The sequence below is a fragment of the Chrysochloris asiatica genome, unplaced genomic scaffold (genome assembly GCF_000296735.1).
Source record: "Chrysochloris asiatica unplaced genomic scaffold, ChrAsi1.0 scaffold00071, whole genome shotgun sequence".
Lineage (NCBI taxonomy): Eukaryota > Metazoa > Chordata > Mammalia > Afrosoricida > Chrysochloridae > Chrysochloris > Chrysochloris asiatica.
This window is the reverse complement of record NW_006408589.1, coordinates 8,974,407-8,988,591: the sequence shown is the minus strand read 5'-3', so window position 1 is coordinate 8,988,591 and position 14,185 is coordinate 8,974,407. Positions and strand designations below refer to the sequence as shown.

The following is a 14,185-nucleotide window of genomic DNA, read 5'->3' as shown; positions in this document are numbered from 1 at the left end:
TTATTGCTTAACTCAGAGTAACTTTCACAGGTGTTATCTGTTTCCCTGGTGTATGGCAGTTGATATTGGTTCTTGCCTGGGTTTTGGTGTTTTATATAGTGTGATTGTAGCTTGGCTATATGGCAGCAGTTGCTGACTCTTCTTGTGTAATATATGGAGAGAAAGAGTCCTCCAAATGTAGAAGGGGGAGCATATAACAACAAAACATCACCAGCGGAAAAAAAAAAAAAAAAAAAAAGAGAAAACAAACAAACAAAAAATAGCAACAATAAAAACTAGACTGAATATGGCAGTCTATAATCACAGAAAAGGGAGAGGAGGAAGAAAAATAAAAATCTGTATTCTAATATGAGTATGATACTAATGTCCTCTCTTCAGCTTCTTGCTTTCAAATCTGCCTGAGAGATTTTAAGATGCCAGTGTTTGTTTTTATGCTATAACAAGCTCAGGCTTTAATTTAATTTTTGGCCTGTTTTGTTTTTAAACTCTCTTTCCTTCTCAACAGCTCTGTCTTGCACTTTCCCGTATTAAAAAACAAAACAAAAACAAACAAACAAAAAACGTTCAGGGTCTGCTCTTGGGCTGAGTATCTATGCACATGCGTGGCAGAAGAACCCACCAGTGGTGAGGGTGGGGAGGTGTCCACTCACTCAGCCTCCCCTTCTAGTCACCAGAATGGTGGTGGGTAAACACTGGGCATGCCAATGACCAGATACCAAAAAAAAAAAAAAAATGAAAATCAGAACAAAGCAAAACTGACAAAGTGTACAGTTGACCTTTGCTCTGCGGCATTTTTCCATGGTGTTTCTGCTTCCCCACATGGTCTCGCCATTTGGTCTCACCCAAGATGTCAGTTCCGGGCCTCTGAGCCCAGCCCAGCAGATTCAAAAGTACATAATTTTTTCCTTCAGCTTCAAGTTCCACAATCTATAAGCCTTCAAACTTTTAAAATATTCCTATCTCTGTGGTTCCAAGTTTTGGAACTCTGCTCTGTATCTGCTTTGCCTGGTATTCTGTGGTATTGCTGACGGCGAACTTCACTGCACCTTCACCCTAGCCACCATCAAGCCCTGCCCACAGAGTACAGTTTGACCACTTTTCTGTCACTCATTTTAATGGGACTTATTTAAGTTTTTCTTCTCTGACAGGTTTCACCCTTACACAGGCTCTGGCTTTCACAGGTTTTTCTATACAAGTGGTAGCTCGTATCACGCTGCAGAGTCAGGGAGTTCAGGTAACTGTCGGACACAGGGAAAGGCTCTGGAGTTGTAGAATGCTTCCAGTACTACCCAGAGCTGAGACATGTTGGTGGCCTCCCTAATGAATAAGGTTGGCGTGCACACAATTCACAGAAGATGAGGAAGAAACTACACTTGGTACATGAGTTCTAGTTTGTGTGACATTTTGTCAACCACAGTCTCTGTTCTCTAGCTCTTAAGTACCCAATTTATCTGAAATATTCCAGAGAAGCAGATTACAAGTAGACAAAACTGCTGAAGAGGAGAAGAAAGACTTCTCAGAGCAGGTCCCCAATGGAATTAAAATGAATTTCATATTTGCTGTTCACATGTGATAGCTTACAGACAGATGGTACCCATGAGGACCTCCTAAAGCACCAAGGAAAAGAAAGTTGGGACATTAAGAAGGGAGGTCCATGCCCTGTGTAGAGGGTTGAATAGGCTGTCCTGAAGATCTCTCCTAGGATGCAGAGTCTGTGATTCTGAACAGCAGTCAGATTCTTTATTAAACAATAGACTTTGCATATCTGTATGCTGAACAAATAACACGACAAGTTGGACCATGTGAAGAAGAATGCAATATCAAGATTGGAGGAAGGTTCATTAACAACCTATGACATGCCGATAACAAACCTTGCTTGCTGAAAGTAAAGAAGACTTGGATTGCTTACTGATGAAGATCAAAGATGCATTCTTCAGTATGGATTACACATCAATAAAAAGAAAACAAAAATCCTCACAACTGGACCAAGAAATGACATCATGATAAATGGAGAAAAGATTGAAGTTGTCTAGGATTTCATTTTACTTATATCCACAGTCAACATCCATGGAAGCAAAAGTAAAAAAATCAGACACCGTATTGCATTGGGCAAATCTGCTGCCAGAGACCTTTTTAAAATATTAAAGATCAAAGATATCACTTTGAGAGTACTAAGGTGCACTTGACTGAAGCCATGGTATTTTTGAACACCTCATATGGATGTGAAAGTTGAATAATGCATTAAAAAAAAAACCCAAAAAAACCAGAAGACTAGTTGATGCCTTTGAACTGTGGAGTTGGCAAAGAATACTGGATATATCACGGATTTCCAGAAGAAAGAATAAATATGTCTTGGAAGAAGTACAGCCAGAATGCTCACTTGAAGTGAGGATCGTGAGATTTCATCTTATGTATTTTGGACATGCTATCAGGAAAGACCAGTCCCTGAAGAAGGATATTATGCTTGGTAAGCTAGAGGGTGCACAAAAAGGAAGACAATCTTCTATGATATGGTTTGACACAGTGATTGTAACAATGATCTCAAACAGGTGAGATTGTGAGGATGTTGCAGGATGATACCTAGGGTCGCCATGCCTCAGAATCAGTTCAATAGCACCTGAAACGGGTTTTTAGTGCACTTAAAATACACAATGATTGAAACAATGAAACCAAGCACAACAATGATCATAAACATGCCACAGGGCCAGATAATATTTTGGTCTTCTGTACATGATATTACAGGAATTGAAGCCCACTTTGCCTGCAAACTGACAGACTTTATGTAATACCTTTCAGTTTTAATGTTTAGCGTATTGGCAAAGTCTTTGAATTTCAGTCATTGCTTTAAGGCATTTCTGAGGCACTCTTTTAATCAAAAGAAGAAAAGAAGAAACCCTAGTTGCACTCCTCTTCTGGGGGCACAAATGGTTTGCAATCAACTACCAATTCAATCTGCCCAAGAGAGCCATGGAAGAAAGACCTGGCAATCTGCATCTATAAAAATGATAGTAAAGATAACTGAGGATTCATTCTACTCTGTAACACATGGGCTTGCCATAAGTTGAAATTGACATGATGGCAATGGGTTGTTGTTTTGTTTTCTATCCTGATACAAAGCCCATAGCACAGCAGTTAAACACCAGTTTGCTAAGCAAAGGGGTGACAGTTGGAATCCACTCAGCCATCCACAGGGGAAAAATCTGGTGATCTATTTCTTTAAAGATTATAGCCAAGAAAACCCTATGGGGAAGTTCTACTCTCTAATACATGGAATTGTCATGAGTTGAAACTTGACCTGACAGCACCTAACAACAACATCCTAATAACATAGTTTATACTTGATTTTTTAGCAGGAGATGGCAGGTAGAAAAGAGCAAGCTAACTTTGAGTCTGGGGTAACAGCATCAGTCAAGCTGAGCCAGGAAGACAGACCAGCCCCCCAGGACCTCCCTGTCCCACCCCACTTCTCTATGATGCAAACCAGGCCACTTGGAGGCTGCCTGCAAACTTTCCACTGAATGCCTAGGAGAAGCCAGCTTCCTGCTCTATAGGGAGCTCTCTGATCCTGATCAAGGCACAGGGATGAATTGATATATTAGATTAACCAGGAGGGAATAAGCAAGAGAGCGTGTGCGTGTGCGGGAGGCTGTGGAGCCAAGTGTTTGCTGTGGAGCAGTCCCCTCCCCTCCCTCTGACTAGAGTATTAATTGCCACATTACCACTGCTATGTAAGAAAGACAGTCAGCAAAGCCAGGGAAAGCTCCTGCTCCTCCCTCTTGCTCTGCTCAGCTTTCTCTCCTTGCTGTGTGCCCTCAGAGATCCTGTGCCCTGGCAGTGCTGCGTGGTCCTGGCATCCCACAGTCCTGTCATAGCAAGGACTTGAGTGGCCAGCAAGTAAGGGAGGGAAGACAGAGGGACCAACAGCTTCCCTGGATGCAGAAGCTGGACTCACTGCAGAGGCAACTGTGCTGTTCCAGGAACTGGGCTTCTGGGGTTCAGCCATCTCCCAGAGTTCGAAGAAGTTCTAGAGGCACATGAGGTGGGTGCCTCCTCTTCCAGGTACTGACAGCAGAGCCTACCTCTCCTCCACCACCATGAGTGGCTGCTCCACAAGATGCAAGCTGGGGTTTGTGAAATTTGCCCAGACCATCTTTAAGCTCATCACTGGGACCCTCAACAAAGGTAGGTGTCTGACCTGGATGCTGGTTTGGCAGTGATATGGCCTGGCTGGCCACATTGCCTCAGTGTGCCCAGTGTGTGTGGCCTTTCTGAGGTGACCCTGTCTCAGAAGGATGCCGGAGAATTTGGAGGCAGGGATTGGAGGTTGCTGACAACCTGGGTCCTGGCTTTGAGTAGTTGGGCACTGTGCCATGGAGCTCAGCTGGCAGTAATTGTGTGAAACTTTGAAAATGGGTTTGGTGGTGTGTGGCTGATAGGTTATAGGCGGGCAGAGGGACAGAACCCTTTGCTGAGCGTTGGATGTGGCTTAGAATGACTAGAATTTAAACAAGTTATCCATGAGGTGTGGTGTCTAGTTGATAAAAGAGGGATTTGATGTGGTGGGCTGTGAGTAAGTCTGCAGCTGGTGGGGCCAGCAAGAGATGGCATGGGGCTGGGATTGCTTGTGTACCTGTGATTATTGAGGAATCCTGTCAGTTCTGGGACAGATGTGCCAAGTGCTTCCTCTCCTGGAGTCCAAAGGTTCTGTGTTCCTGGGTCTTTGCAGACCACTCTGCATTTTTTTTTAATTTTTTTTTTTGGTTTCTGTCCCTCTACATCTCATATCTGTACTGATGTCCATCTACTCTGTTTCTCTAGGAACTCCGGTGGCAGGCCATTTGTAATATTCACTCTCTGGGCAGCCCCAAAGGGTGGTTGAGGGCCAGAAAGGACAGTGTGTACCTTAAGTGGCTGCAGAATGAGGCAGGCAGCCCCGGCCCCCCTCAGGGGGTGCTGACTTCTCTGAGGTCATCTCTGGCTCTTGAATTCCAATTTATACTCACTCTGCTGTTGCAGGCAGGGCGGGCAGAACACTCACAGAGACTTTGGCAAACTTTCTGGAGATAAAATTTAAAGCGAGAGCAGCTGCATGACTTAGTTCTACTGGCTGAAACAATGTCTTTAAATATTCATATCCTCTTTCAGGAGGAAAGAGTCTTTGGGGGAGATGCGTTGGAAGCAGTAGTGGGACATATTCAGGGAGGGAACAAGGCCCCCACACCCTGATCAGGTTTGAATAAAAAAAGAAAACATAACAACAAGACAATAAAGGCTATATACACATACCTGCTCTGGTGACATGGCTGGCAATCTGGTCACCTGTTGGGTCTGTCCTGGTTTAAATTGGGAGTGGCAGGGAGAGAGATGGTGATGAGAGTCTGCTTGTCTCCTTTCTCAGTCCTTTGTGCCCCTCCTTTCCTTTCCAAATTCCAGCATCTCTGCAGGAGACCCAAGTTCAGTGGATACTTAAACATGGGTATTGTGGAAGGCAAGCAGGCTGCCTGGCAGAATTGTGGAGCACAGACCTGGGAAGTAGAGGTGAGCGGGCTTTGAGACAGTAGCTCTCAGTTGCTTTGCTTCTGGAAAGAGCGAGCCAGGAGTCAGGTTATGGCTCAAAGCTCCCCATTCAATCCTCAGAGGTAAGTTAGGGATTTCTTTCCTGCATCCTAGGTGCCAGCATCTCAGGGATTGATAGGTGAGAGTTAGCATCCTACCCCATTTCTGCTTTCCTGAGTGCAAGCTGGCTTGGTTGAAAGAGCTTGGGCCCAGGTTTTAGGAAAGCTAGGTCCCAATTCTGACCCTGATTCCTGAACCCCAGTTTTCTCATCTGTAAAATGAGTGCATTACCATCTACCTATCTACCTCTTAGGACTTCTGCAAAGGACCACTGAAGTTTGAATATGGAATCCTTTTACTGAGTGTGCTGTAGTGACCAGATGGGAGGGCGGTCTTATGGACCAGGATGGGCACGGATCCAGTGAGGATGACCCAGACCTGTCCCCTCTGCACAGCTGGGGTCAGAATCTCTTGCATCTTAGTCAGCCAGTTCCTAGAGCTGACTGCAGAGGAGTCTGTAGACACTGAGCTGATCAAAGGGGGAGATCCTTTACAGGAGGATGCTCCTCAGCAAAAAGATGATGTACATGAGTCAGGAAAGGAGACAGAATATGTGCAAAGGACTCTGTGTGAGTGTGACTGCGTGTGCAAGAGAGAGGGAGAGAGCAAGGATGAGAGAGAGAGAGAGAGAAAGAAAAGGAGGGATGGCTATTTGAACAAATGAGCACTACAATTTCTTTGTCTGCCTATTTACCTTACTCTGAGTCACACTCTTCACTAGACCTGGACCCACTGATGACTTGGGTGTCAGTCCTTCATCAAGGGACTTTGCAGGCTTATGGGGGCACAAACCTAGCAGACAGCCACTACCTGGATACTGTGCAGATTGTTGGGGTAGAACACAGACATGGGGCATAGACAAGGGGCTCCTCTCAAAGTGGCATCTAGGGCAATGGGAGGAGACAGAGATGGGCAAGAAGGAGTAGCTCTGAAGCGTCAACCCCAGAGAAGAAACCAGCTGGGGACCAGGGTGGCTTCTCATTCTCCACTCAGAAGAGCAGAGACTGAGATCTGTGTGATACAGAAAGGGTATACACCAAGATAGGCTCTGGGGCTCCTGCCCTCCCTCCAACCTGCTTCAGGCCTGAGTTTTCTGCAGCCAAGCCCAGGGGAGGCTGCATCAGGGAGATTCAGTGTATTTGTGTCCTCTGCCCCAGCTCAGCCAGGAGGGCCAAGTGTTTACACAGTCCTGGAGCCATGCCAGGCACGTGCTGGGTAACTGGTGCTAAGCCCAACCAGGTGTTGGCTAAATGTTTGTGAAATTAATGACAGTGGGAACAAGGCCAAGCCTGGAAAGAGGAGAGGAGGAAATTCCTTAGAGATATCAGAGAGGATATCTAATATATGGCTTACACTAGGTGAATTGAGATTTGACCCTACATCCAACACTATACTTTTGCTTAATGATTTCTGGTTTTCATTGTGATCTCGCTTATTCTTTGCCTGGGGACCTCAATTTGAAATCATCCAGCCTTTGTGAGGATTTTTCTTTGTCCCTTTTGTTGTTGTTTTGTGCCATGGAGTCAGTTCCAACTCATAGCGACCCTGTACAGGGTTTCCGAGACTGTAAATCTTTACGGGAGCAGAAAGCCTCATCTTACTCCCGCGGAACAGCTGGTGGTGTCGAACTGCTGACCATGAGATTAGCAGCTGGATTCATCACCACTAAGTTACCAGAGCTCCTTCTGTCCCTTTTGGGATTGAGTAATGTAGAGATTCTATTGGTCCTAGGAACAGCCTTGAGAATACCTGGCTGACAAATCAGGCTCAAGACCACCCTGCCTTGTGTCCTGTCCAGCCTACTCCTGAGCCTTGACCACTCCCCCTCACTGCCCACATCCCCTTCCACATTGATGACTGACACCTGCTGCCCAGATTCCTCCTTGGTACCCTGTTGCAGAGGTGAATGAATCAGACTTCCTTACTCACACATCTCACTGACCATGATCACAATCAGTGATCCTAAATCATTTTAGGATATTCGCTAACTTGAAGTTCCATGAAAGTAAGAACCACATGTGTTTTGCTCACACTGTAGCCCCGGCTAGGCACATAGCACCAACAGAGTTCTTGCTTTACAAACAGTATTCAATGAATGAAGCGCCACTCCATGGGCACCAATGCCAGGGAGCAGCCCTAGAGGCTGTCAGGGAGCAGTATACCAGCATCCATCACCAGGGGACCCAGTGAGTGTTCTCTGAACTCTGTATTTGTGGTGCAGGATGAGCCTCCACTCAGGAAAAATATTCAGGACTGGCCTTGAGCTTTCTTAGTGTTTAGCGAAGACCTAAGATGGGAAGCTGGGTGGATGGATTCTGGCACCCCCATCCTTTCAGTTCCGCTTTCACTTTTTCTTACAAACTGAATTTCTCCAAAGAGAAAACATTTATCTGCTTACAAAAGGAAAAGTTTGCAAATCATTAATGGAGTGGAAAGTGGAATTAGCTGCCTTGGGTGTTCTGCACAGTGAGTGGAAAATCTCATTCTGGGTCCTTCAGCTGTCTGGTTTCAGTCTTCTGATCTGGAAAATGGAATTATGATTTCATCCTTATACTTACAGGGCTTATAAAAGAGCCCCATACTTACAGGGCTCCTTACATAACACCTACCCACCAGTTGCCATCCAGTTGATTCCAACTCATGACACCCATTTGTGATGGAGTAGAACTGTTTTTTATAGGGTTTTCAATGGCTGATTTTTCAGAAGTCAATCACCAGGCCTTTCTTTCAAAGTGCCCGTGGATGGATTCAAACTGGCAACCTTTCAGACAGCAGACAAACATTTTTAACTGTTTGCATGATTCAGGGGTTTCCCTTGGATACTAAAAGCCAACCTAACCCTATTGTCATAGACTAATACTCCTGCATAGTAAGTAGGCAGTGAATGTTAGTTGGTATGACTGTTGCTATTAGAAGATTCTCTCGTTGACTGAAAGTGCCTCAGGACAAGCACTCTGTCCCCATCTTCAGGGCCCAGCACCAAGACTATGGAAGCAGGACACACTATTGAACACTTACCTGAAAGCATCTGGCCCTGTCGCTAAGATCCTGGGTGGCTTTATATCACTCGCTTCCCCTCATCCCACCTATCTTTCCTAAAGCCTGGCCCAGCACTAGACTCCACATTTGAGCTATTTTTCTTACCTGATGCCCTTATTAGGAGAGCAAGCTCAATTCCCAGAGCCAGGCCTGTTCCTGCTGTTCGAATTAGGAGAAACTTAGCGGCTGGCTCTGATGCTTCGTTAAACTGGAGCTCTGGGGACTCAGCCTCTTCCTGCACAGCCAGCAACCCCTCTACTTGAATGCAGGACAGAGCCAGGAGGTGGACAGGCTCCATTCTGCTGGAAATGCTTACCTCCAGGTTACCTCCTTCTCCTTCTTCACATCAGAAACAAATCAGTTACCCCTGGCTCAGATGTCAAGGCCAAAGAAAACAAGAGGAAGGAATCCAATCCAGGAGAGCAACTAGTGTCTCCCAGGCCACCCAAGACTTGATGGCCACCCAGCTAGGGAAGCAGTGAGGAAGTTGCTCTTATAAAATTTATCTTTAGGACAATGCCCTGGAGTTCCACCTCCTCTTCACAGCCCAGCCTAAGCTGTTCCTCCCTGGGCCAGGCAGGGCCTCAGCTGCAGAGCTGGTCCTCTTTCTTTCTCCTCCCCACGGCTGTTCTACATGCTCAGTACCCTGACCTTGGTCCTGCTAACAGGCTCTATATTCCAGCAGGACAGGCAAGAGTCCCTACTCTGCCATGTACCAGTTGTATGTGCTTGAGTAAGCGGCACAACCCCTCCTCCTCCAAGCCAAGTTTCCTTGTGTTTATTGGAGATAATAATAACATCAAGCTCATAGGGTTATTTTTTAATTAATTGAGGACAAAGCAAGTAGAGGGCCAGCGCTTCATCTGCCCTTGCCCCTGCATGAACCAGAGAGTAAATGTCTCCCTATGTTTTGTGCTCTGGATTGATGTCTCCTTAGCCTCACTCTAATCCCCCACCCTGGAAGTAGGCACTGAATCACCATTTGAATAGCTAAGGAAACTGACTCTTAGCAAAACCAGGTCACCCTGCTGGTGAGAGCAGGGGAAGGATTTGAACCTTGGTCCCACTGGTACCCAGACCAGGCGCTATCCTCTCTGCTCCTTAGAGATAGGTAAGATGTCCCTGACACCCAGAGAGAGTTCCCCAGCTTTCCACTGATGTTATTGGTAAGTTTGTCAAGAATTTGTGCGCCAGTTGGGTCTCTTCAAGGCAGTCATCTGTTGTGCAAGGGGTTGGGATGAATTCCATGTGGTAACATGGCCTGAGTTAAGGAATAAGCTTCAGAAAGATAGCTACACATGTGTTTCCTGGCATTTCAATCTCCTCTCAGGACATATGCAGGATGTGGAATAGGCTCTCAGCCTGGGGGGGGGGGGGGTGTCATTCCCCATGGCTTTCCCTTCTTATAAGGGAAGTGTAAGAAGTGGTCTTGTCAGCGGGGACCTAACCAGGCAGTCTGGAGTAGGGGCACTGTTATTGTTTTTAGTTGTTAGTTGTTGACCGGGCAGCTCTGACCCATAGCTGCCTGGTCCTTCATCCTCTTTATACCCCTGGTAAACTTGAGTCCATTGTTGTGCTGTTGTGCCAACTCATCTCACTGCATGTTCCTCTCATTTTCACTGACCCACTACCCTACTTTACCAAATACGTAGTTCTTTTCTAGTGATTGGTATCTCCCCATGCCTATCCTGCACAGGGCCTTCACCAAAGCACTCCCCAGTCTATTTCAGGTGACCAGGTGTTCTCTGAGGTCTCCAGAGATAAATGTCTAAAAGAGAGTCAGAGTCTCACCATTCTTGCTTCTAAGAAGCATTTTGGTTACATTTCTTCTAAGACTAATTTGTTCACCTCGGAAACCCTGTATAGGGTCGCTATGAATCGGTTCCGATTCCACGGCACATAACCACCACCACCACCACCATGCCAACTATAGTGTGTTCAATGCCATGATTGTTGATTAGAATTGTCTGGGATCGTGGAATATGTGAGATGTCCCACAGGAAGCCCAGTACAGACACTGTCTCCTGCTGGTCAGGTCTTCTCACTATCCTGGTAATGCATGTCAACCCCCTCCTTGCATCCTAGGAACCCCGCCCCTGGGTGCTCATGCCTTGTCAGAGGCAGAAAACTTAATCACCAAGGGCCCTATGTCTGTGACTCCCTGGCAGGTTCCAAGATGGAACTGCCAGCATGGGGATGTACTCGCCTTGGCTCTCCCCTTGCCCAGTCTGCACAGGGCCTTCACTATAGCCCATTCTGTAGTACACCCACCACTCCCCAGTCTATTTCGGGTGGCCAGGTGTCCTCTGAGAGCCACACAGCTCTATGGCAGAGGAGGGAGAGGAAGGTGGGAGCTGCCACCACCCACCAAGGCAGCCCTTCTCTGAGGCTCCCAGTGTTTCCTCCCAGTAGCAGGACGCCAGGCAGGGATAATTTGTTCAGGCCTTGTTCTCCCAGCACTGCTACACAGACAGCCTATTAAATTCAGGACCACAGGAGAGTGGCTAGTTTGTTCCAAATTCAAAGTAGTTGGAATTGGGCCCCTTTGGCTTGTGGGAGGGGACTAAGGGCTGTGACAGTAAACTAACGTATAGTCAAATCAGGTCTCTGTCAGCTCTGCCTTCTGAGGCCAGTGGACCCTGACACGTCTGTGTTGTCTTGTCCAGGTGCCCCATGCTCCAACCACAGAATCTTCTCTAGGCCACCTCCCTCACCAGACCCTGGCTCCCAAATCTGTGAGAGATACATGGTGCCTGTATTAATCTCCCAGGGTTGTGGCAACAATTTAAAACAACAGAATTTATTTTCTCACAATTCTGGAGACTGGAAGTCTAAAATCAAGATGTCCACAGGGCCACACCCCTTCTGAAGACTCCTTCCTTGTTTTTGCCAGCTTCTGGGGGCTCCAAGTGCTCCTGGCTTATGCTACATCATTCCAACCTCTGTCTCCATCTTCACATGGCCTTCTCTATGTTCTCATCTTCTTCTGGGTCTTGTAAGTATCCTGGTCTTCACTGTAGGAACCACCCAGCTAATCCAGGTTGAGCTAATCTAGAGATCCTTAATGCAATTATATCTGCAAAAACAGTTGTTTTTTCACAAATAAGGTCAAATTAACAGGCACTGGGCCATGTGCATATGTTTTTGGCTATCATTCAACCCAGGGCAGATGTGGTGGTTTGAAGAAAAGCAGCAGGGGAAAAGAAAGAACACAGCTCTGGAGTCAGATTTGGGTTCAAGTCCCACCACCTCCCATGCTAGAACTGTGTCCTCCCCTGTGACATGGGCCACTAGGAGAGGATGGTTGAGATGTTCACAGTGCCAGGAACAAAACAGCTGCTGAGTAAGAGTCCAGTTCCTCCCCTCTCTCCTTGTGGAACTCGACCTGGAACTTGTAGCCTAGAGAAATGAGGCAGAGCTGAATGAAATAAGGCTGCAGGTCATCTTATTTAGAAGGGCGGGCTCCAGAGTTACACCCTCTACTGAGACTCACTCTCAGCCACAAGAAGTTCTGTCATTGAGAATGTTAGCATCTGAAATCATCCTTTTTTATTCAGTTGTTCATGTTTCCATTGTCCATCCACCACTGTGAGACTGTGAACCAGACAAGCACGTTATCAATGTGGGTCCTGTTTTCACCATGTCTCAACCAAGTGCCACAGAGCCAATTCTCACTCATGGTAACCCCATGTATGTCAGAGTAGAACTGTGCTCCATTGGGTTTCCAATGGCCTTTCTTCTGAAGCACCTCTGGGTGAACTTGACCCACCAGTCTTTTGTTTAAGCAGCTGAGCATGTTAACTGTTTGCCTCTCCCAGGGACTAATACAGTATCTCAAGCACCCAGTAAATGTGAAATCAGTGATGTGTAAATGTTTTTCTTACCCAACAACTCAAGCTGAGTGACTGGAAATCATTTTGGGCCCTGTTTTTTGTCAGGCTAGTTCTGGGACCTCCCACTCCCCATCTCCCTGTTCTGAATTTCTGTGCAGGCATATTTACATACGCAGTCAGCCAAAGTGACTTTGAGGAGATGAAACAGGGACAGCGTAAGGTCAAAGGCCTGGTGTCCTGTCCTCTGCTCCTCAGGCACTGTGTGAGGTTGACTCCGAGGTAGCAGACCCACCACAGCCAGATGCAGTTCAGAGGGCAGCATCTCAGGCAAGGTCCGGATTCTTCCCCAGGGTCCACGTGCATCCAAGCTGGAAGGGCAAGCCAGGGAGTTAGGCCCCACAGGGGCAGGGAGCTGAGGAGAGAATATGTTTGAGATAGAAGGCAGTGATGAAAAGTCATAATGCTCCAGGGCCAGCTGGATAGAAAGGGATGCCAAGACTCCAGGAATAGTATTGTGGGACGGCATTCACTACCACCGGTCAGAACTCATCCTGGTCCTGTGGTCTGCATCCTCTGTCAGGATGAAGACTGGAGAACCCAAAGACAAAGCTAATCTTGACCCTTTGAAGAGTTTTCACATTCTGTTCTTAGATGTGCCAGGAGCATCTTGGAGCCAGACCTGGGTTCAGATCCAAATTTATTTGCTCACTGAGTGTGTGACTTCCTTTCCCTGGACCTTAGTTTCTTCATCTCTTAAATGAGGGAATTGCTGATTTAAAAATTCTCTTGCAGCTTTGGCACTCTAAAATTTCATAACAATGACTATGACACTATTTAGTAAGGGGTCTGTTTCTGTGTCCAACCTGGCCCTAAGCACTTTTCACATGCCATTTAATTTAATGCACAAAAGAACTCTAAGAAGTAGAGCTCTTTGTTTAACCCCATTTACAGATAATAAGGTCTGAGCTTCTGAGAGGGGAAGGGCTTTGCTCAGAGTCACAAACCAGCAAGGAACCAAGTTGGGATTTCAACCTGGTATGTCTGTCTCTAAGTCTAGGTTTTCATCCACCCAGTCACCACCCCTGGCCACATCTGTTGCTGTTGTAAGATATTGTCAATTCAGCCCCTGACTGATGGCAAAATTATACACAACAGAATGCAACACTGTCATGTCTATCCTCATGATCCTTTGCACATTAGACCAATGTGAGTCATAGAGATTCATTGGCTGATTTTCAGGAGTCAATTGTCAGACCTTTCTTCATAGCTTGTCCTAATCTAGAAGCCCCACTGAAACCTATTTAGCATCATAGCAACATGCATGTCTCCACTGGCAGATGGGTCTTGGCCATACATGAGGTACATCAGTCAGGAATGGAATCCAGGCCTCCTGCGTGAAAGGCAAGAATTATATCAGTAAGCCACCAATGCCTCATTCATTATGTACTCCATTTCTAGAAATCAGATCCTAGGTAGGACAAACAAGATGTAAACCAATTTTCCTTCCAATTTGGCCACAAAGCACCACACACACGCTTGTTTGAGAAATCAAGGTTTCTGTTTGAAGGAGCACAATTCTGGAGGATTCCCTAAAGATCAATGCCTCCAGTCTACACTCCAAACAGCTATTCACAGGCTATCTGGTACTGCCACACAGCAAAAAATATATGGTGGCCTGGTCCAACAGCTAAGACTGG

General features: G+C 46.4%; 1 protein-coding gene across 1 annotated transcript in view; it reads left to right on the top strand.

Moving 5' to 3' along the window:
• Positions 1-3,945: 3,945 nt before the first annotated feature.
• The window catches only part of KCNIP1 (Kv channel interacting protein 1), a 600,752-nt gene continuing 590,512 nt past the window's right edge, over positions 3,946-14,185 (top strand). Inside the window, exon 1 of the mRNA XM_006864821.1 lies at positions 3,946-4,182. Coding sequence (XP_006864883.1) covers positions 4,035-4,182 — 148 coding nt within the window. The 5' untranslated portion in view covers positions 3,946-4,034. The remainder of the gene's footprint in view (positions 4,183-14,185) is intronic.